This window comes from Argopecten irradians, chromosome 8, assembly GCF_041381155.1.
Source record: "Argopecten irradians isolate NY chromosome 8, Ai_NY, whole genome shotgun sequence".
Classification (NCBI taxonomy): Eukaryota; Metazoa; Mollusca; class Bivalvia; order Pectinida; family Pectinidae; genus Argopecten; species Argopecten irradians.
The window spans coordinates 4,815,898-4,837,879 of NC_091141.1; the positions used below are offsets into that span (position 1 = coordinate 4,815,898).

At 35.2% G+C, this 21,982-nt stretch overlaps 1 protein-coding gene and 1 pseudogene across 1 annotated transcript; both read right to left on the reverse strand.

Moving 5' to 3' along the window:
- Positions 1–511: 511 nt before the first annotated feature.
- On the reverse strand, positions 512–4,288 carry LOC138328909 (uncharacterized; annotated as a pseudogene).
- A 10,658-nt stretch (positions 4,289–14,946) lies between these two features.
- On the reverse strand, positions 14,947–17,370 carry LOC138328752 (uncharacterized). Its single transcript, XM_069275500.1, has 3 exons — positions 17,062–17,370; positions 16,419–16,562; positions 14,947–16,124 (listed from the first exon to the last, which is right to left on the reverse strand). Exons 1-3 carry the CDS (start codon positions 17,276–17,278, stop codon positions 15,787–15,789), a joined length of 699 nt encoding a protein of 232 aa, XP_069131601.1. The 5' UTR covers positions 17,279–17,370; the 3' UTR covers positions 14,947–15,786.
- Positions 17,371–21,982: the final 4,612 nt, after the last annotated feature.

Genomic DNA, 21,982 nt, shown 5'->3' on the forward strand with positions numbered 1-21,982 from the left:
AACTATTGGCATATTCCTTCTTTGGGTTTCCCCACTGGATCTCTTAGGCTTTTGTATCGTTTTGAATTGTTTACCTTCACCCATACGCGGAGGATCCTGATTGTATCAGGTTTCATGAAGGTTTTCTACCACTATAATGCGTAATTCCTTGTTAGGGCTTTCCACTGGTCTCTGAGGCTTATTCAATCATCCATTTCAGGTATTTCTCTGTCAGCAGGTTGGTCTTGCGTTGTCGGTTCATATCTCTTTGGTTTTTGGAGTTTTACTACCGTTTGTGTCTCGACTGTTTTGGGTTTTTACCTTTACCATACATGTTTGTATCGGTGATTCATTACCAGGTGGTTTGGTGTTGTTTTTAGTGTCGTTTTGGTTTCCTCCGGTCCCGATATTGGAGTGTTACCATCAAACCCCCCCCCCCCCCCCCCCTCTCTGGACTAACCGCATCATTGGTAATTGAGGATGTTGGTCGTCGTAGCAGTCGTCGTCGTTCTCTTCACCCTCCTCGCTGACATTAATCGTATGCATAATCTCTATCATTGTCAGAAAATAGGTATTCTTTATTTGTGTTTCGTGATACGTTATCGTTGTCTGAGAAATGAAATTCAGATGAATCGTCATTGCTAGACGGCTGTGTATTGAAGACTACTCGTTTTTCATCCTCGGCACGACTGGTCGATGTTTCTTTATCAGTCTTGGTGCGGGTTTTCTTAGAGCCCACACCTACATTTGACTGATGTACACGTTCATTCTGTCTCATCGTTTGATGTGTTTGTCTTTGATTATTATTCTGTGTGGCGTCGGATTTTATATTTCGCTTGACAATGCATTTATCACACAAGGCAATGTCCCCAATCTGACAATCACACAAATAATCATCCCTTCGCCCTGTCTTTTCCTCATTGGAGGTTTTCTCTTTTGACTTGATTTGTGGCGTGTGCTTACAGCGACAACAATACATAGAGTACGGACAGGGTGCATGTGGACCTTGGTTTACACCAAAGACATTAGCAGCAATAACACGACTACAAGGAACGGGTTTACATTTGTGGACATTGCCTTTCCGGTTCCGCTCTCTGTCCTCATACTCCGGTGTCATACATGTAGACCTATTGTCCAAAATCAGGTTTCTACTGTCGTTGGTATTCGCCATCATCACGACATGCTTGCGTACAGTCTTGTTATCGTGCACGTGAGCAATATGTGTCCCTGCTGTAATTTGTTCGTTGTAGATCTTAATACCCGGTGACTGTGTTAACTTTTCAGCTTGTCGAAAAGAAGAAATCGATGTTGATCTGTCTGTATATGTAACGCGTTTGTACGGCTGCTGTCCACATGCATTACATACTATATCTTCTTTTGTCGATTCAATCCTTATTCGTTCTGTCTTCCTTTTGCCGCAACGACAACAACCACAGCATGAAAACAAACAGAAGAAGGCACAGCATTTACAACATCCTTCCTTCTCATCGTCATGAAAAGTTGTGACTGGCGTTAATGTCCGTTTCGAGCTAGGATTCTGAGTTCTGTTGTATTCCTTGCGTATATCAGTGTCTTGTCGTACGTTAGAGTACTCAGGTCGTATTTTAGACGAGCTTTTCCACGACAGCACCGAGGAATTTCTTGTGAATGGAGTTTCATCCTCGGACCACGCCTTAGTTGGTTCCCGTTCAGTCGCACGGGACGTAGCATTTGAAACAATCGTTGACTCTCTATGTATCACGTTTTCATGGTGACCATGATTCCTACTTCCGGGACAACAATTGCAGCAATGACAACCAATAAGAAGTAAAATGGCAGCAATCAAAGCAAGTATAGCTGCGATCACTGCTAGGATGAAGCACGCGTGGAGTCCTGTTGGACTATTCCCTCCATAAATCACTAGGCCTATGATGATTAATAGGACTGAAAAATAAATAAACAACCTTATTATTTGTACAATAATAACATTTCCACTTTAAGATCTAATACTGAGAACACTCAATTATATAAACAAAACCTATCGACACGTCCATATTATATTGTAAAGCCCTTTTATTTATCTTATTCATGCTTGTATGCATATATTTATTTATGTATCTCTGCTACTATTTAATGTCAACATTTCTTATCTTATATGTAACCCATGTAATGATAGTGATAGTGTTCAGAGTAAAAACAATACATTCTCACAGGTATCAACTGTACATCTGTTCCAACAAACGAATCTGTTTTTAATTGTAAATTACTTTTTACGTATTATTCAATCTGCATCATTTTGTTCTTCCGACAAATGACGTAGAAATCACTTTTAATTTCAGCAACCATATTGCAATAGGAAACAAAAAAGTAAGTCAGCTAGCAACACCAATGTAAGCATTTTTAGATATAAAATGATACGTTTCAATTAAAAATGTATTTGAGAATCATATAAATTATATTTAATTAAAAAAATGCTATTTCTGTATCTTCCATTATTTCAAAAGGAAATTGATTAGTGAAATCGACAGTTTATAAATGTAAAAGTTTTTAATGTAAAACCTTGCATGAGTAAACGCTTAGGTTGTGGTGCTTGTTCATATTGATACAACATGCAACAAAATAAATGAAACCGTTTGAAAAACAGATTGGCATCGTATGTCGTTCACCAAATAGCCATGCAACTTTGTTTACTAGTGTCTATGACATTTACTCCAACCATTAACAAATTTGATTGACAAAAGCGTAAATATTGTGTCCATTTCACCTTTGCACACAAATGACATTTGTAAATTTTTGATGCCTTGATATTGATTTGTTTTATAAAATAATTACATCACTCCGTGCACGTTTCTGTGTGTATGCCTAGGATTTCAGACTTTCACCACTGGCGTGTCTCCGTGATAAAACAAACACATTATATAAGACACGTACATGCATATATCATTTATACATTTATTTCGTTAACATTTGTGAACTTACCGACCATTAGCAGAGTAACGACGGTCATACCATGGAGAATATCCTTCCAAACAATGTCCAGAAGATGCACAAATATGGCAATAACGGCCAGAAGCAGGAGGATTAAGGACATGACCTCTACCGTTCTTACGATCAACAGCCATCCTGTAATGTGGAAATAGATAAATCACATCTTTGTCTTAATCTTCAATTAAGGACTGATTTTAATAGATTTTATATGCTAAGTGATGTAACTGAGAAGACCTTTTTTACAATTCCATAGCCGTGGGAAAATCTTTAATTCATTAATCCATTCACAATGTACCCATTTTCTGTATAATCTAATCCTGTAAAATTCCAGGCAATTTGAGGGACTTTATTTTCTCTGAGAAAATTATAACACCGCTATATTGGCCTCTTAAAAAACCCATGTTTTTGTGACTCGTTAGATGATCACATCATTTGAAAGCAATGATAATACTCGATACAAGATTGGATTTAATCTTGTAAAGGTAACAATCCTTACAATATCAAATCGATAAAGACAAATAAACCAATTGTTTATTGAATATTTCAACTCGACCATTTTTGTCTCAAACGTTATGCAAAGGGTAAACGGCTGTCCTATTGACAATATAGCATATCGAAACAGATTTAGGTGATTTTGAAGGAAGGAGCAAGACTTCTGTCACCTTACGTATCTGATATAATCAGATACGAAAACAAGAGCGACGGTTGTGCTTCAGTCAGAACGATTTGTACAATAGAATGATGATAGTTTAAGTTTTAAGGTTGTTTTTTAAGTATTACAAGCAATTAAAAATAACGTTGCCCAGAATAGAACTCATACAGTGTGATTGTATATTAAAATAAAAATGATGACCATTACACTTTTAGCAACAATCCTCTCATGTTCAGGTGGGATCAAATTCATTAATCATTTTTTTCACTATCTGTGAATGGGCATCCTTACCGTCTGGTGAGGAGAAACTTTGACATTCTGACCAGCCGGCGTCCGTTAAACATGTGGTCCAGAGTCCTTGTGTAATGTCACCAGAGGGAGACAGTGGACACCTGCCAGAAAGGGAGTGCCACAGCTAGTGTGTGTGTAGGCACAGGGATGCGAGGGCCACAAAAACCGCGGCAACCACACATGGTCTTCTAGGCTCCATTTCAGCACAACTCACGGTAATGTCCTAGACTGAAGTGGACACATGGTCTTCTAGGCTCCATTTCAGCACAACTCACGGTAATGTCCTAGACTGAGGCGGACACGTGGTCTTCTAGGCTCCATTTCAGCACAACTCACGGTAATGTCCTAGACTGAGGCGGACACATGGTCTTCTAGGCTTCAGTAACATTGTAACCACAATGTCCGACACAAAGCGAGCAAATGTTTTTTTGGGGGGGTTAATTCTTTAAAAAGTTGTATCCGTCGTTTTTGTGGCTTAATTTCAGTAAAATCTTGTCACAATATTAATGTTTGATAACAATGACGACATAATTGTCTTCTCAGTAACACTTCACAGTTGTGTCCAAAACAAAATTAAATATAAAAAACGGACTTCATCTCAGTAAGTAATCACCTCAATGTCCTAAACAAACATGGACACCTAGTCATCCTAAATTTATTTCAGACATAATAATATTCCAATCTCAAAACACGACATCGACACTGCTTCATCTGGACTTTTTCTCAGTATCTATCCACCAGAATACCTAGGAAAGCGTATCTGAGAAAACTGCTGATCTCTCCAAAGCCTTCGCGAAGAATGGTAAAATTAGCAGCCCATCGAGAATAAAAGCCGTTCTCGCATCATTGCCCTCATTATCGATACCCTGTGAGAAATTAAGGTAGCAGGGAGGTTGTATTTTCTATCAATAATTCACCACAGCAATTTGTAGACAACAACAACAGTTTAGGAAGTAATACTACAGTTATTAATGTTGATGCAATCAGGGACATAGAAGTCAATTTTTAAAAATTTATAATGACTTATATTCCTACCCTATTATCGCCGTGTGAACACTACATAACATGGGTCGGTTGTTGTGATGTGGGAATACCAGGATATTCAGTAAGAGAAGATTACACTTTCTGGGTTTAGTTATAGAACATTGGGCTAGTTACAGAAGGATTTCACCATGGGTACGAAGATGTAGACTTTAAACGATAGCTTTCTTACCTATACAATTTGACTGACTTCGAATCGGTTATGTCCAAATTCAAAGCATGTCGTTTGTAATCCGATTGATCCCTCACCATCTTACATGTATTAGAAACCGTTATGCAGGGACTGCCAATTAAATTAACCAGAAATTTGATTGTTGTGTTGTATATATAGTGACAACTCCATTTGACATAAGTACCATGTAAACATTTTTACTAGCATGACAATCAATACAAAGATGCCATGTTAAGGGGTTATGTTATGACACAAACGGATTGGACTAATGACTAGTGTGTACCCATTACACTTTTGTTGAAGTTATTTCCTATAATAAGTATACATTAGCAATACAGTAAAATACATATGATAATCTACTCCATGGACGATTCACCACATGTGACGTATGTATAACTGTTTGTCGCCAAGCACTATCATAAATCATGTGAATTGATAACTAATGAGTGTTGTGTAGTAGTAACAAGACTGTAAGTATCTGTGTATACAATTTTGGCTATGATGTTTATCGAATATGAAATTCGTGTAGATGTACATGTCCCATTCTTTCTCACCGTCATGCTAATTAATAAAGATGTAGAAAGTGACTGTTTTCAATCAATTTCTCTGGATTGTTCTATTATTGTCTCAGTACTGTGGGTACTGATCGGGCTGATGATTGAGTTGACCTTAAGTCCTATGAACAGCTAAGATCATATGACGACTGCCACCACTTTTTTTTGCCACATGTTTGCCTATATTCAATTCTTCATTGTCTTAAACCTTACAGTTTATCAAGATTTCAGATTTTATTTTCACTCTCAGACATACAAGTATGTAACAGGAGGTCACTATAACATAATATAAACATACAAGTATATTGGGCCAATAGCGCAACAGTGCATTACAATATGTATTAGTGATGTACATGCTCAATCAAAAGTTTTTCATTTTTTTTTTCAAAAACTAACATATATTTGTCAGAACATAATGTTACATATAGTAAACAGGCCTTTCATTTTGATAACACTATGGTTTCTATAATAGTAACTTGGTATATACATTTCTCTTAAACGTTTCACCATTTCATTACTGCATTGAAAACAAATAATGATATTCATTTCCAATATCAGTAAAACATAGATTACAATCATTTAAAACATAGATTACAAGTTTCTATTTATATCTTCAGGTTTCTACCCGTCCATCTTTATCTATCTATTGGCTTTAGTTTCACAAGATACTTTTCAAATTCAAAATGACTTTTAAAAATAGAATAAGTACGACCTCTTGATGAATTCTCTATATCATTAAACCTATTTTTGTACAAATTGATCTTGTAATCTTTGTTTTACGATAGATTTTAAAATATTCTCTATTATATGTACATACATTCTGGAAGTACCATATATAATTCAAACCAGTTTCTTCAAAAAAATATATTTTTAACATTATGCATCCATTTGAATTCCATGATATTATTTGTTTCCAAGTTTAACAACAACGATATATATATATTACTTGAAAGATTATCAGTAGTAATCAATTTGTGCCGGAACATAATAATTCTGTTTTTAACCTCTATATAGTGAGGGAATCTCGCCCTAATTCACCATATACCATGTGTAATTATACACGTACTTTTTCCTAACGCCGAGTATACGTATTACAAAACTGTCAAATGAATGCCATTTCTATAGCTGTAACTAATATTTCGGATTAAACCCCTATACTTCTATCTGAGTTACATCAATATTGTGATAACTACAAGGTAATCAGTATAATCGTAAAACTGAAAGATCTAACTAGGAAGAGGGAATCGTTCTTATTTTTACTTGTAAACAGGCATACATTCCAGCTTTTCGCTTAGAGCTGTCTCCATACAGTTTTACACTTTTCGTTTTATGAAAACTCCCCATTATAAATTACACGATTATTCGCTTGAGATAAGAAAAAACGAATCTAAAACGATTCAGATCTCATTTGTTAAAGTAATGTGAAAATGAGTGACGATTTCTTAGACTTACCTTCTTTTAATGAATATAGCATTTTATTATGTCTTATACTGTAGGTTTTACTTCAAGTTGCTCAATCTTTCACAATAAATTTCAAATTTATTTAAGGCTGACTGTAGATTGTTTTTAACTGATTCAGCCCATTGTAACTGTATCATCTGCATAAAGAATTACAAATAGTTTTATTATACATTCCAATAGTATTACCTAAATCTTTTATATTCATTCAAACAATTGACACCATGCTCTTCAAAAAAAAACTTTCAATATCATTAAGAAAAATAGCAAATAAGAAAGGTGACAAATTTTCTCCTTGCTTTACACCGACGTTGCAAGCAAACATATCAGATACATCATTTCCATTTATTTGACAAAGGATTTTTGTATTTTCATGTAGATTAATTATTGCTTAATAAACATTTTCCCAGTTATATTGCTTCTTTGAACTTTTTGCCATAAACCGAGTCTCCAAACTGATTCAAAAGCTTTTCTAAAATCAACAAACGAACAGAACAGTTTTTTACCAAGTGAGAAATAGATAGAAGTTAGAACATGTAGAATAAAAATATTATCAGTTTGTAGAATATTTTTTCCTGAATCCTGCCTGGGCAGAAGTTATCAAGTTTATTTCATCAACCATTTTGTTTAGTCTACAATTTAATATGGATGTAAAAACTTTACCGAGACCAGAAACAAGACTTATTGCTCTATATAATTATCTAAATTATTAGGATCCCCTTAACGCTTATATATATGGTTTTATAACCCCTATTTTCCATGAGCTTGGAATGAAGCCCCGTATCAAATATGATATTAAATATCTTACAATATAATGGCATAAGAATTCCTGCGGTGGATTTAAAGTATCCATTTAGAATTCCATCATGACCCGGAGCCTTATTATTACTAAACCGGCAATAGAACAAGTTATTTCATCCTCAGTAATTTCGTTATTTAATAAATCATGAAATACCCCATCAACAATTTCGCCATCAAAGCTATTATTAGAGTTATCTCCCTTGTTTAAATTTTTGAAATAATCATACAAATCTTCTATGGATTTATCAATAATATTTTGTTTACTAGTTCCGTCAATTTTATTGAGGATATTTAAAAATGTTCTGGGCTCTGATTTGGATACGTTCGTAATTCCCTTTCAATTTTCTCTTGGTGAATTCTATAAAATTTATACAAAGTTTTTCTTTATTCTTTACAAGTATGATATATTCTTAAGGGGTAGTATTGTTTTGTAGAGGTTTATCATGATTATAACATCTTTTAGCCTGGTGAAATAAAATTCTTTGAAGATGACATTCATTAGTGAACCAAAGTTTATTTATTTTTTACATCTAAATGAATGGTGGGATGTTTTCTTTCCGCAAAAAATATGCTTCGCCGAATTTTTGAATAATATACTTAAATCATTTACAACATTGTCTATTTTCAGAAGCGGTGACTAGCTCATTCGGCTTAACTACTAACCTGTCCAATTTTCCCATGATATCTTGAAGACTACCTAACGCATCTTCTTTTGATATGGTTAACATAAGCCATTAATTTTTCATTATTCCATTTTATATAATTATTTGCTGAAGTGTTCACTATATCTTCTCTGTTTGTTCTAGCTATATCCATTTTGTTAGAGACGCAAAATTCAAGTCTACAGTGAACATCCGAAAATAAGTGGTCAAAATCAAATACTTCGAAGTTAGATATGTGCTTGAAACAATCAGATGAAAGTAGTAGATAGTCAATCACGCTAGTTTCGTTACATGTAACTTTTCCAATAAATATGTCTTTCCCAATCCGACCATTAGCAATGAATATATTATTATTTTTACAAAACTCTAGGAGTTTATAGCCAAAACTATTAATTCTTCCTTTACACTGACTTGTTCGCTGTAACGAAAATACCCAGCATCACTTAGATTTTGTAGATCATAAAAAGTATTTATAGAGTTCATCATTAGAATTGATATCTAAAACATCAATAAGAGTATCATCAGGCTGTATATAATCATTGTTACATTGTGTTTTGGCATTAAAGTCACCAACAAAAGCAAATTTACAATTACCGTCAGCAATATCAATCATTTCGTTTTCAATTTCTTCAAAACAATCGGCTGATGAATGTTTCGAGTTTTCAGGAGGAATGTAAACACAACCTAAAAGTATATCAAAATCCTTATTAGTTAATGTTTTAGGCAATATCATCCACTGTATAAAATCAGATGGAGTTTGGTGGAATTGTAAATGAGTTTTCAACTCTTCTTATTTATATAATACTTCATCGAATGCACCCGATTTTCTTTTCGACCTCTTTAGACATGTTTTTACAGAAATTACTCATAGCCATGTGGTAAACCTTATACATCAAATTCATCCATTTTACTTTCGGCACAAAATCAATATGTCGTACGATTGGATAAGTAAATCAAATTTGGTGATCTCAGTTTTGATGATACACCTACATACATTAACAAATGTAACTTTGATTGATTTATTCGGACAATGTCCCCGGTGTTTCATCGTCAGAGTCACTGTATAGTTCCTCCTCGCACCCCTAGCGGTATCTATCAAGGGGTGGACTCAAAACCGCCCTCGCTTGCGGGGGCGTCGTCGATTGGGCGTGCCGAATGCGTGGGATGGTGGAGTAGCACTTTACGAGTTGGGTACCTTGGGCATAGTTTCCTGTGGGTTGTGTTGTCGATTTTCAACGATTTTATTTTTACACCCAGACACATTATAATGTGTAACATGAGGGATAAAACAAATACAAGTGTATAAGCATGTCAGGATGGACAAGTATATGTACATAACATTAAGACATTATTATATAGCAATTACTCTCAACATTTTTACATTTCACATGTACGAAACACAAAGTATAAATATTTCATTCATGGGTGCAATAAGAAAAAAAAACCTAAATCATAAATGTAGAATATTTTGATTTCATAGTAGCATCATCATTACGATAATAGTAGAGGATTAAGTTTTTTAAGAAAAAGGGGAGAGTCCATTTAGGACACTCTTATTACAAACTGATATTAACCTTTCATCTTATTATCATTTGGGTTAATTCGGAAGTAGTTTTGGAATATACTTTCTTTGCAAATTTTGGACTCAACCGCATTTATTACAAACAAACAAATAATGAAACTCATTTCCAACATGTTCCAAGCATATATTACAAAGTCTATCTTCTTTAGGTAATATTTCGCCATCTGCCTGTTTCAATGGGAAACTTTAAGTTACAGGTACGTATTTTGGTTATTTGCAATCTGTTATTTTCGGACAATATTGTCAAATACTTCTCAAATTTAAATTCAGTTTTAAAAATCAAATAGAATTGTCCTCTCGATGAGTTGTGGGCATCAGAAAACCAGTTTTGGATAAACTGGTCTTGGAGCCTTTGTTTTAAATAGTGTTTGAAAAACATCTTAGGCATGATAATTTTTATTATCAAATATATATGAAAAAACCAGTTTCATCAAATATACTCTTAATTTTGTTAATCCACTTGAAGGAATGAGTTCCATTTTTCTTGTAGACAAAGAGCTAACTTCATTAAAATACTACTTAATTTTTCATCATTACTTAACAATTTATTCCAAAACCGAGCCATTCGAAGTTTGATATTTAATTCCAATGGAAACCGACCAAGTTTCTCCATATACCATGAAATTAGGAGTGCTAGATCTCACTCTCAATATCCTTTTACAAAATTTCAAATGCACTTGTTCTAGTTTCTTTAAGTTTTTCAAACCCCCAGACTTCCGAGCCGTACAGGAGAATTGGCTCAACTACCGAATCAAAAATCTTTAATTGTAAGTCAATTGGAATAGCTCTGGTTACGAATTTTTTTTATATAATGCAAAAAGGGATTTTTGCGCTTGATCCATAAGTCGTAATTTTGCTTTTAAAAAGTTTCCATTGTAATTAAATATTACACCAAGATATATAGAATTATCCACAATTTCAAGTGTTGCATCTCGCAAATAAAACTCAAGACTTTTTGTGTTGACTTCCGCTTACAGAAAATCATAACTTTAGTTTTGTCGACATTTACCTTCAGTTTCCAAATATCACAATAATTTTGGAAAAATATCTAACGCTTTTTGAAGTCCTTCGGGGGTTTCTGCAAACAGAAGTGTAATCATCGGCATATATTAACAAGACGAAGATTTCAACAAAAGTTGTAACTCAGATGATATAATCTTCAGTTATATTTGAGAGAGTGAACGCTTTTCATAGACTTAAAAAAAGTTTCTAAATCATTTAAGAATAGTGCAAAAATAGTATTGGGGAAAGATTTTCGCCTTGTCTTACACCAATTAAACACGGGAAAAAATCTGATACTTTTCCAGTTATGTTTAACACATGACTTGATTTAATTATTATACATATTCTTGATAACAGTAAATACATTGCCTTTAATATGTGATTTTTGAAGTTTCATCCATAGTCCAGCTCGCCAAAACCGTATCGAGAAGCTTTTCTAAAATCTATGAATGTTCCAGTAAGTGTTTTTTCCACTATTCAGGTAAAAAAGATATCAACATATGTAAAATAAAAATATTATCGACCTGTTGAATGATCTTTACGGAATCCTGCTTGATTAATAGAAAGAATTTGCTTTTGCTTTACATTAAAGATTTAGGCGGTTGATTTATTATAGAATTAAAAAAGATTTCCTAAACAAGCTTATAAGGATGATTGCCTGTAGTTATCGGGGATCTGTGGGTCTACCTTTATTTTTATATATAGGATTAATTACTCCAATTGTCCAATCTTCCGGTATGATACCCAGAGTTAAGAACAATATTAAAAAGGTTTACAATAAATTAGTAACCATTTCTGGAGGTGAATGTTTTAAATATTCATTCAATATTTTGTCATAACCAGGGGCATTTACCATTTTTTTTAATTGCCCGATTCGCTGTTTTTAACTTCATCTTCCGTTATTTCATTATTCAATATATCATCATCATCTTCATCCTCATCATCGTTTCAAATCATCATCAACATCATCATCATCATCATCATCGTTTAATATATCATCATCATCACCATCATCATCATTATCATCATCATCATCATCATCATCATCATCATCATCATCATCATATTTCAATAAAAACATCATCATCGTCATCTTTCAATTCATCATCAAAATTATTTAGACTTGTTTTATTAGCTTAATTTCAAGCACCGCCATCACTGAGGTAGGATGTTAGGAATTATGCCTGCTGTCCCACTGCATGATCGTGAAAGGCGACTAAATTTGGAATCTTAATTTCATTGGTTACATTTTCATCCATTCATAGCTTCAGAGTGACGTTTAGAGCTTTATTTAGGTTCTATAATGATCTGGTTAAGATGATGGCAGCTTATGGTCATATGAGCTGGGTGACGGGGATGAATGAGGTCATATGAAATTAAAGGTATATTCTGTCAATTATGTATATGCTGGATTTTCTATATATAAAGCAAATATTTAAGCTATTTAAGTTTGTTTTATGAGATAATCTTAAGCAACGCCTGCATTGCAAGCATTTTATTAGAATTGTGCCTGCTGCATGATCGTAAAAGACGATGAAATATGGAACCTTTATCTCGTGACTTTACCAGACAATAACATGTATTTAACATCTAGTGTTCACCATAAGAGAATATTATCTAATTATTATTAACTGGTTTGTAGTGACAGAGAAAGTTTTCATGAAAAAAAAACCTTCTCTATAATATTTGAGACAGAAATCCAATATGTTTTGATCTAAGTAGTCACTAGAATTGAGATCCCAGATTTAGTCGCCTTTTCCGGTCATGCAATGAGGCAGCAGGCACAATTTTCTCATCATACTTGCAATGTAGGTGTTGCTTAATGTTTTCTCTTACAACAAACTTAAATAGCTTAACCACCCTCCTTTAGGATCATATCTGTTCTTTTCTTTTCCATGTCTGATCTGATACTGTATAGGCTCTTATTAGTACATTGCACACATGGCTGCTAATATAACATTAAGCCTAATACACCTAACCAAATTATAGCTTAGTGACTTTCTCTGTCCTGCAGGTAGGGCGTTCATCCCCTAATGCATGGTCGTAAAAATCTGTGATTTAAACTTTTAAGGTCACCTCAAGTGACCTATTCTAATCGCCTTTTGTCCATCGTCGTTCGGACGTGCGTCGTATTGCGATAAACAATTTATATTTTTGACTTCTTCTCAAAACTGCTAAACCAAATTTGTAGAAAATAACGCAGAAACCTTCCATGGCTAAAAGTCAACCAAAATTCTGAATAATATGGTCCCAGCCTCCCAGGGGCCTTTGGGTGAGGCAAAAATTTGTCACATATGTTAAAACTATAAATATCTTCTGAAATTTCAGAAATGGTAGAATCGAATTCTTTTTATAGATGGAATGGCCTTTAGGTCCTTTACAAAATGACGAATTATGTGAGCCTATGATCTAACATTTTCCCCTGGCGACGGGGTCAAGTTTACTAAAGTTTATATAAGAAAAACACATTTTTGAGCATTCTTTGATTATTTGTAACAGGAAATCGGTCAAATGTTATCAGAATAATCAGTATGGTTGGCCATTGAAGCCTCTTTTCCACGACTGGCCCCCAAGGGCCTGAGGGGTTCCTGGCTGACCCCAGAGCGGTCAAATTGGCTAAAATTTCAAAAATCTTGTAACCAAATACTCTTCATAGATTAAAAAGTCAAATTTATGAGATCACGGACTGATTACAAAGGCATTATGGGCCAAGATATAATGTTTGTGTGTCTTTGTTTTATTCTGTATCCGAACTCAGGTGACCGCTAAGGCCAATCGGCCTCTTGTCCTTCCTACTTACTAACTTTGCTCTTCCCAACGTTTCCCTTGACACCGCCTCACTTTTGGCCTTTTGTTGAACGCTCGCCCCTGTGAGGTATGCTGTAGATTAAGTCCCCTAGGCGAAACATACCATAGTCCATAAAAGTGGAAGTTTCTGCTCATAGTATAAAGGGAGTAGGACAATAGGTTTGCACGTTGTCAATATAATGTGATTGTGCTTGTTAGATGTCTTCGGAGACACAACACAAATACAACGTAGCTATAAAAACCCACATGTATTCACATTGTAACTCATGTTGGGAGGCAGCCTTTAAATGACACTATCGCCTGTTAACAAGACGTAAATTTCATAAACCAGATCAAAATTAATGACTTCTTTGTTAGTACGCTTTACTAAGATAGAAATATGAAATGAGCAAGAGCTCCATTTGTTCTGATGAGACGCAACGCATATGACACTACCAGACGATAAATACTTTAAGATTAAATGAAATCGATTTTATAGGTTGAGATTGATAAATTTTATTTTATAGATTTTTCAGAGCAATGAAGTTGACATCAGAATTTTTTTCAGATCAACTACATTGATTTTATGAATTGGTTCAGATCACTGAAGTTGATATAAATAGTTACATATCAATAAAATGTTGTTTCATAAGTTGATTTTATAGACTGTATTAGTTTATTTATAACTGTTGTAAAAGTTCATGCCTGAAAGTAAATCATCAGTGATGTCTATCATTACCGGTTAATGAAAATGTTTAATGTGTTGAGAACAATGGCGGGTATTTGCTAATTACCAAACATAAAGAAACATTACGCGATCAATAATACGCTTCATCAAGCCGTGACGACTGGATGGGCTGTGTCAGCTACAACATATATCTCGATGCACGATGTGTATACTCGCACGACACATGATACAAACGAAAACATATCTAGGTACAGTATTCAAAATCAAGTATCTTATTGAAAATATATCGAATGATAATGCACATGACGGACGTATAAAAGATAATATACAATAATAATGTAGACAAATTCAGAGATTACTTAATAAAATACATAACATATTATACTGCATTGACATCATTTGTTGAAATGACCGTCTGTGTCGTTATTTATTCCACATTTAGTCATATTCCTCAGCATAATTATCTTATTATGTACAATCACAATAGCTGTACATGTAAGTAGATAAATTTTGAGCGCGGTAGTTATTTACAATGGTTATATTCAAGTACCTTCCCTAATAACAAATGTTTCGCATTAAACTGTTTTTGGTTTACAGCTACAGCCTAATTATAGTCCCTATCGAGTTCGCTGTCATATATCCTCAGTGTCGCAACGCCCACATATCTTGATCTCCAACGGTCCTACGTTTGGTATTAGAATACCCCGCCTCACATTTTTGTTTTGTTGCCATGCGAGGTACTTCCATCTAACTATGTAACACCCCATCCCCACCCCATCACTTCTCATCCTACATTACACGTCTTAGAGAGATCATTTCACATCCTCCCCAACCACATATTTTTTGTTATTTCCATATTACTTCCTCCCATTATCTTATATACGTATCCTTCTCCTCACTACATTGTCTCAATTCTTTCCTTATCCCTCATCAATATCCTATCCGCCGTGCAGTCTGATTTCCACATTCTCCTCCCACCAATCATCTTCTTGTTTCTTTATCCTCACCACCTCCAGAATTTCTTTTTTTTCTCCCAACATCCTCCGATTTTTATAACCATTCCCTGTTTTATATTACTGAGTAAGACCCCTTACCTACCCGATACCTTCCGTTTTTATACCTCCCCCCAACCTAATTCCATAGCTCCTCGTCACTGCAGTGGTTCCTTTTCCTGGCCGTCTGCCGCTTGCTGTGACATCCTAGATGCTGCCCTCTGTTCCTGTAGGTCAGACATCGGTCCTACTTTAGACGATCTTCTAGACGCACTGGTCTGCATTTCTGTAGGGGTGAGGTAGTTCCTGTCACACATCTCTCTGTCCTGGTCTATCCATAGGTTATCCTTCCTCCTACAGCAGCACATCACAATGAGCAGGACAGGAGGGACGATGGTCAGTATGGTGGCGATCACGGCGAAGGCATAGGCAACGTGGAGGTGGTCCCCGTCAGCGTTGTGTCCATATACGGAAATACCAATCAGGAGGAAGAACACTAGAATCGAAGAAACATAAATGATTTAAACTTGATGTCAGATATGTGTGGAAATTGATGAAAAATAATAGCATGCTAATCGATATGTAATGGATACCATTGTAATGGAAGGTTGTAAGAGTCGTTTATAGCTGTAGTCGGGTTCATCTGAAAAATTGAAGGACTATATTGGTATTACTTGTTAACTTTTTCCTTTTGTAAAAGGATGTTATAGTTAAATATTCTGAAGGAAAATAAATCATATGTAAAGACAATGTGTAATCATCAGAGGTTTAACATTAATGTTTGACCTACCGATATTGAAAAGAGTGGCAATGAAGATCGTGTGAAGTACAATTTTCCACTGTATCAGCAGAAGATAAAGCGTGAGCAGGATAGCTGTGATAAACAGCAGGATCAGTCCGAACATCTCGAATGTCCTCGTCACATCCAGCCATGCTGCAAATAGATACAACCCAACTGTAATCCACGCATGTTATTTACAATACTGATGTAAGAATTACCATTTCTAGTAGTCAGAGTTCTTCTGACGTTGGCTTTTGATATACGACTTGAGCTGAAATCCTATATAAAAAGATGATAGGACGGCAGCACAATGCGGACAACACTGGATAATAGGAAATATTTATTGAGGATTATAGGAAATTCTTTGTGACGTTTTTTTTTAAATTCTGATCAACGTCATCTCATGCCATTAATAGGTAAGCTGCTTCATATATAATGCAGCTTCATACACATTTCCTTAAGACATTGTACCACAAGCATTGAGTATCATGGATCGGTCGTAATTCCAAACTTTGTTTTAGCCAATTAAAAATGACGTTACATAGAGCTACGTTATATATTACATTGTATGTTAATATGTGATTGATCAGTTGAAATATAATGTAAGGAATGCATTGAGTAAAAGTAAAATAATCTATTCCTATATTTATACCTGGAATGGTGCTATGCATCCAGCAAATCGTACCGTCTTTATCGTCATCGTCGTCGTCCAACATTTCACATGTGTTAAAAAGACCATGAACAATAGTTTTCTTTGCTGAAATCTTGTGCTGTTCCCAGTGAGGGAGACATACCGCCAGGAATTGGAACAACAAGGCCACAATGCACAGAACAATTGCAGCCCATACAAATGCTCTTTGTCGCTGCATGACGACAAAATTTCTCGAAATTCTTTTAGGAAAGAAGCTACCTGACTGTCGGTATATGGCGATATACTAGAGAGGTAAACGACGGATTAGTGTCACGTTCCGGCGTGTTGGTTACAGAAAATCGTTTGTTGCTAGCGATTTGAGTTGTCACCAAAATAAAGTCGCCATTCCAAATACATAATGCATCATTGCTTTGACGCGTTCGTTCCGCAAACCTAGTCAAAGCGTATATTGTTTCAGGTTTAATGGATAGTATATGTATATATGGTTCTAACTAAGGGGCATGGAATCACCCGGTCTCTCTGTCTATCACCCGGTCTGTCTGTCTATCACCCGGTCAGTCTTTCGGTTGGTCGGACGTCCGCAAATCTTGATCGGACAACTCCTAAACTACTTTATCGATTTCAATGAAACCTGACAGTGTTGTTGGGGATCATGTGTAGATGTACCAGTAGCTTAATCATTTTCTACATATTTTCTTTGTCAAGGTAGACAGGTAACTATACAGACTTTTGTAACATGACCAATGCTGCGATAATCTTTTGGTCGATTTTGATATCGCAATTAAATATGAACCCGAATTACACGATTTCCTACATGGTATATCTTATTCGCTATTGAATCTTGTGTTACATGTAGCTAAATATGTACCATGTAAGTGAAAATGTTGTGACGAAGTGGTTAAAATGTCATATGGGACAGTTGCCCGGTACTGACCGCAGGTCGGTGGATTTTCTTCAGATACTCTTACTTTCCTCCACGTCCTAAAATGGATTCCTTAAATAACCAAATATTAAGTGAAGTAGAAAAGGGAGGGAGGGGTGGTATACGCCACATTTTGTTGCTTGTTGTGGTTGCCATGATACCAAGTTTAAAACAAAAACAAATTGTTACGACATAGCCTTGAACAATTAATTATTTACGTTTGGTATTTCATCTCGTGGTATCGATTTTCGTCTATGTTAGACACGCATGAGCTGTAATAAAATAACTGATAAATACATAAATATTAAATAGGTGTTTGTTTAACAATCCGGACCAAATACTCGTGTTGAAGTGTTAAAAACACCTATTTCTTGTAAACAACAAGACAGACACAACATACATGTACGAATACTTCAGGTATGACTTGCACTCCCAAAACAGTTATCTTTCTTGATCTGCTTGGTCAGTTGTGGTCTTTTCAGGTGTTAAAATGATGCACAAGAAATAGAGTCAGGTTTTATAAAAAAAATCACAGGTCTTTTCTGATCTTTGTAAAATGACAATGACAACATCAGTGATCGACTGAGACAAATCTACTTATAAAAGGATTTAGACTTATTGATCGTGTTATCCCTAACTTCATAACACCTACACGTCATTTATATACAAACACAAGATTTAGTCTTTGTCACGTTGGTTCTTGGTTTTCTTTTTTTACATTCTATAAATTTCGCTGGTCATTGTAGCACGTATTACAGGTGTTTGGAGATGGAAGAAACTGATAAATTCAGATAATAAGATATTAACGTCAACATAACAATTGACTACTTAAATACCGTCTAATTATTGAAGTATGCTGTACCCTAGACCCTAGATAATGTTATACAGTAATTCATAGAAATTGGAAATAAGTCATTCCAATTTTAGTCATCTGACCCGAAGGGTCAGGATGACCTATTGTCATCATGCACCGCCCGTCGTCGTGCGCCGTCCGCAGTGCGCCGTGCGTAAACTTTTCATTCAAACGACTTCTTCTCAATAACCGAAAGGCCGAGGGTACTGATAATTGGTCTGTAGCATGCTTGGACAAAGGGCTACCAAGTTTGTTCAAATGAATGACCTTGACCTTCATTCAAGGTCACAGGGGTCAAAAAGGCTAAAATCTTTAAACGACTTCTTCTCAAGACCCAGAAGGCCCAGGGTACTGATATTTGGCCTGTAGCATGCTGGGATGAAGGGCTACCAAGTTTGTTCAAATAAATGACCTTGATCTTCATTCAAGGTCACAGGGGTCAAATAGGCTAAAGATCCTTTAAACAACTTCTTGTGAATAACTAAGAGGCCTAGAGACCTGATATTGGGCTCGTAACATGCTTGGATGAAGGGCTATCAAGTTTGTTCAAATGAATGACCTTGATCTTCATTCAAGGTCACAGGGGTCAAAAAGGCAGAAATCTTTAAACGACTTCTTCTCAAGAACCAAAAGGCCCAGGATACTCATATTCGGCATGTAGCATGCTGGGATGAAGGGCTATCAAGTTTGTTCAAATGAATGACCTTTACTTTCATTTGAGGTAACAGAGGTCAAATAGGCTAAAATCTTTAAACGACTTCTTCACAAGAATCAAAAGGCCCAGAATACTCATATTGGGCTTGCAGCATGCTTGGATAAAGGGCTACCAAGTTTGATAAAATGAATGACCATGACTTTCATTCAAGGTAACAGGGGTCAAATTGGCTAAAATATTTTAAACGACTTTAAAATAAGCAGGAGGTCTAGAGAATTGATATTGGGTCTTTGACTTGCTAGGATGAAGGGCTATCAAGTTTGTTCAAATGAATGACCTTGGTCTTCATTGAAGGTCACAGGGGTCAAATAGGCTTAAATCTTTAAACGACTTCTTCTCAAGAACCAAAAGGCCCAGGATACTCATATTTGGCCTGCAGCACGCTGGGATGAAAGGCTACCAAGTTTGTTCAAATGAATGACCTTGACTTTCATTCAAGATCACAGGGGTCAAATCGATACAGCCTGTTTGAAAATCATTCAAATGAAAGCCCTTGATCTTCATTCAAGGTCACAGAGGCCAATTATGCTAAAAATTTTAAACGACTACATTGTGTTGTGTAATAGTCAGATGACCGTTAAGTTCCATTGGCCTCTTGTTTCATATCAAATATTGTCCGTAATTAGAACCTTTTGAATGAGGTCCCAGATAAGACGCCATACAACCATTGGATCTATACAGTAGTTGACTTATAACTGACTTATAACTCCTCTTTAACCTAGTATACATTGTAAAGCCTCGCATGCATACATAATACATGCTGAATTGTTTATATAGTTCTACACGGCATATTTTACATTTGGTGCTTATCTTCATATTATTCTAACATTCATGTAAATTCTCGGGCGATATTGTTTTTCCGGAAATGTAGTATATTACAGTGTTAGTATTTTTAATTTCTTGCCAATATTTCGACGTTAGAACTGAGGTGTCGCTTGAAGGATAAAACAGCTATGGCTGGATAATAGAATGGTACACTACTTTGTAGTACGTTAATCTCTCTGAGTCAGGGGAGACAACTCAAACATATTTAATGGGTTTTTTTTAAACGAGCATTGGAGAATTAGTGGTTATAATTGTTCAAAAGGCAATGAACCATGTCTTGTAATTGGGTCTATGTTTTCGGTTGACGGAAATTAATTTACTAATGGATGAAATAAATGTTAATACCTATTTTATCATGATGAAACTTTCAACAGTGAGAAAAATGCTAATAAGTATTAAAAAAGATGAATACGGTTTAGCATATTGTATGCTGCGGACATACCCTTCTCATAGGAGAAGGAACTGAATCCCCCATGACCATCCTATCATCGTACTACCGACATTGCATGGAACTATCAAAGTCTGAAAATAGGGAGTTTTGTATCACATCAGTGGGAAACCTTACCTAACATCATAGCGAACAGATTGAACACATTTCAAATAATTGACTTGTAAATTTTGTCATATCTGTTTTAAACGAAGGGTTTTAATTCATAGCATGCAGAGAACTATTAAGACCTAGTGTGTCTTTCGGTCTATGAATCAAATTCCATCGAAATATTTGTAATTAGTAGTAGACAACTATTTTTTTCCAGATCACCTGGATCCATTATCTTTGAACATTTTCGCATCATCTTTATTTTGCGTATACATAGGTGTATTTTGTTCTCGTTTATGTAATAATTTATAACACTTGAAGATATAATCATAAAGCCAGTGGTTTTTTGTTGTTTTTTTTATATAAATTTCGTCACGGTGTGCTATTCATGTATCATAATGTGTTATGTCTCGATAAAATCGATTTTCCTCCATGTAGCAATTTCAAAATTATTTCCACAGGGACCTGTAAAATTAAAAATTCTTGTTTTAGGGACGTAATATTATTATAATCGGGAAGACTTAAAATCTAGCATTAACCTACACATCATGTAAATCGATACAGCCTGTGATAAACAGTGATCTGTAGTGACATTAGCATGCCTTAATGCAGTATTATTCCAAACATGTTCAATTTTAATGGAATAATGTGGGGCAAAACAACAAATTAAAATTACATAAATTAGCAACTACTGACAGGACCTATCTGTCCCATGCTTTCCTATGTCATATTGGTAATGATGTTACAGACTTGTTAGGGCAAACCAACCGGAATGAGTACCGTTATACAACTAAGGCCAAATATACAATTTAAATTGGATTTTAACTGATAAATCCGTTTTCAATAAAACGGGATAAGGATAAAGTCTTGCACTCCGATAGTGTAAACCTAGCATCTTAAGCATTTTAAAGTGTTTCTTTATACATTATCGGGTATCATGAACTAGCACTGTCTATAACATTATTGCATCGTGTACGAAATCGTTAATTAATTAAAGTTATTATCCATGCTTGAAACACCAGCCTTACTGGCTTGCATATGGATTATCTGAATTTGCATAAGCCGATG

What these genes read in the sequence shown, in the direction of transcription:
- LOC138328752 (XM_069275500.1), bottom strand. Translation starts at nt 17,278, where the DNA reads ATGCAGCGACAAAGAGCATTTGTATGGGCTGCAATTGTTCTGTGCATT. An exon ending in GATGCATAGCACCATTCCAG is followed by an intron (nt 16,563 to 17,061) that starts GTATAAATATAG and finishes ATCTATTTGCAG; the next exon opens with CATGGCTGGATGTGACGAGG. An exon ending in TGCCACTCTTTTCAATATCG is followed by an intron (nt 16,125 to 16,418) that starts GTAGGTCAAACA and finishes CTTCGATTCTAG; the next exon opens with TGTTCTTCCTCCTGATTGGT.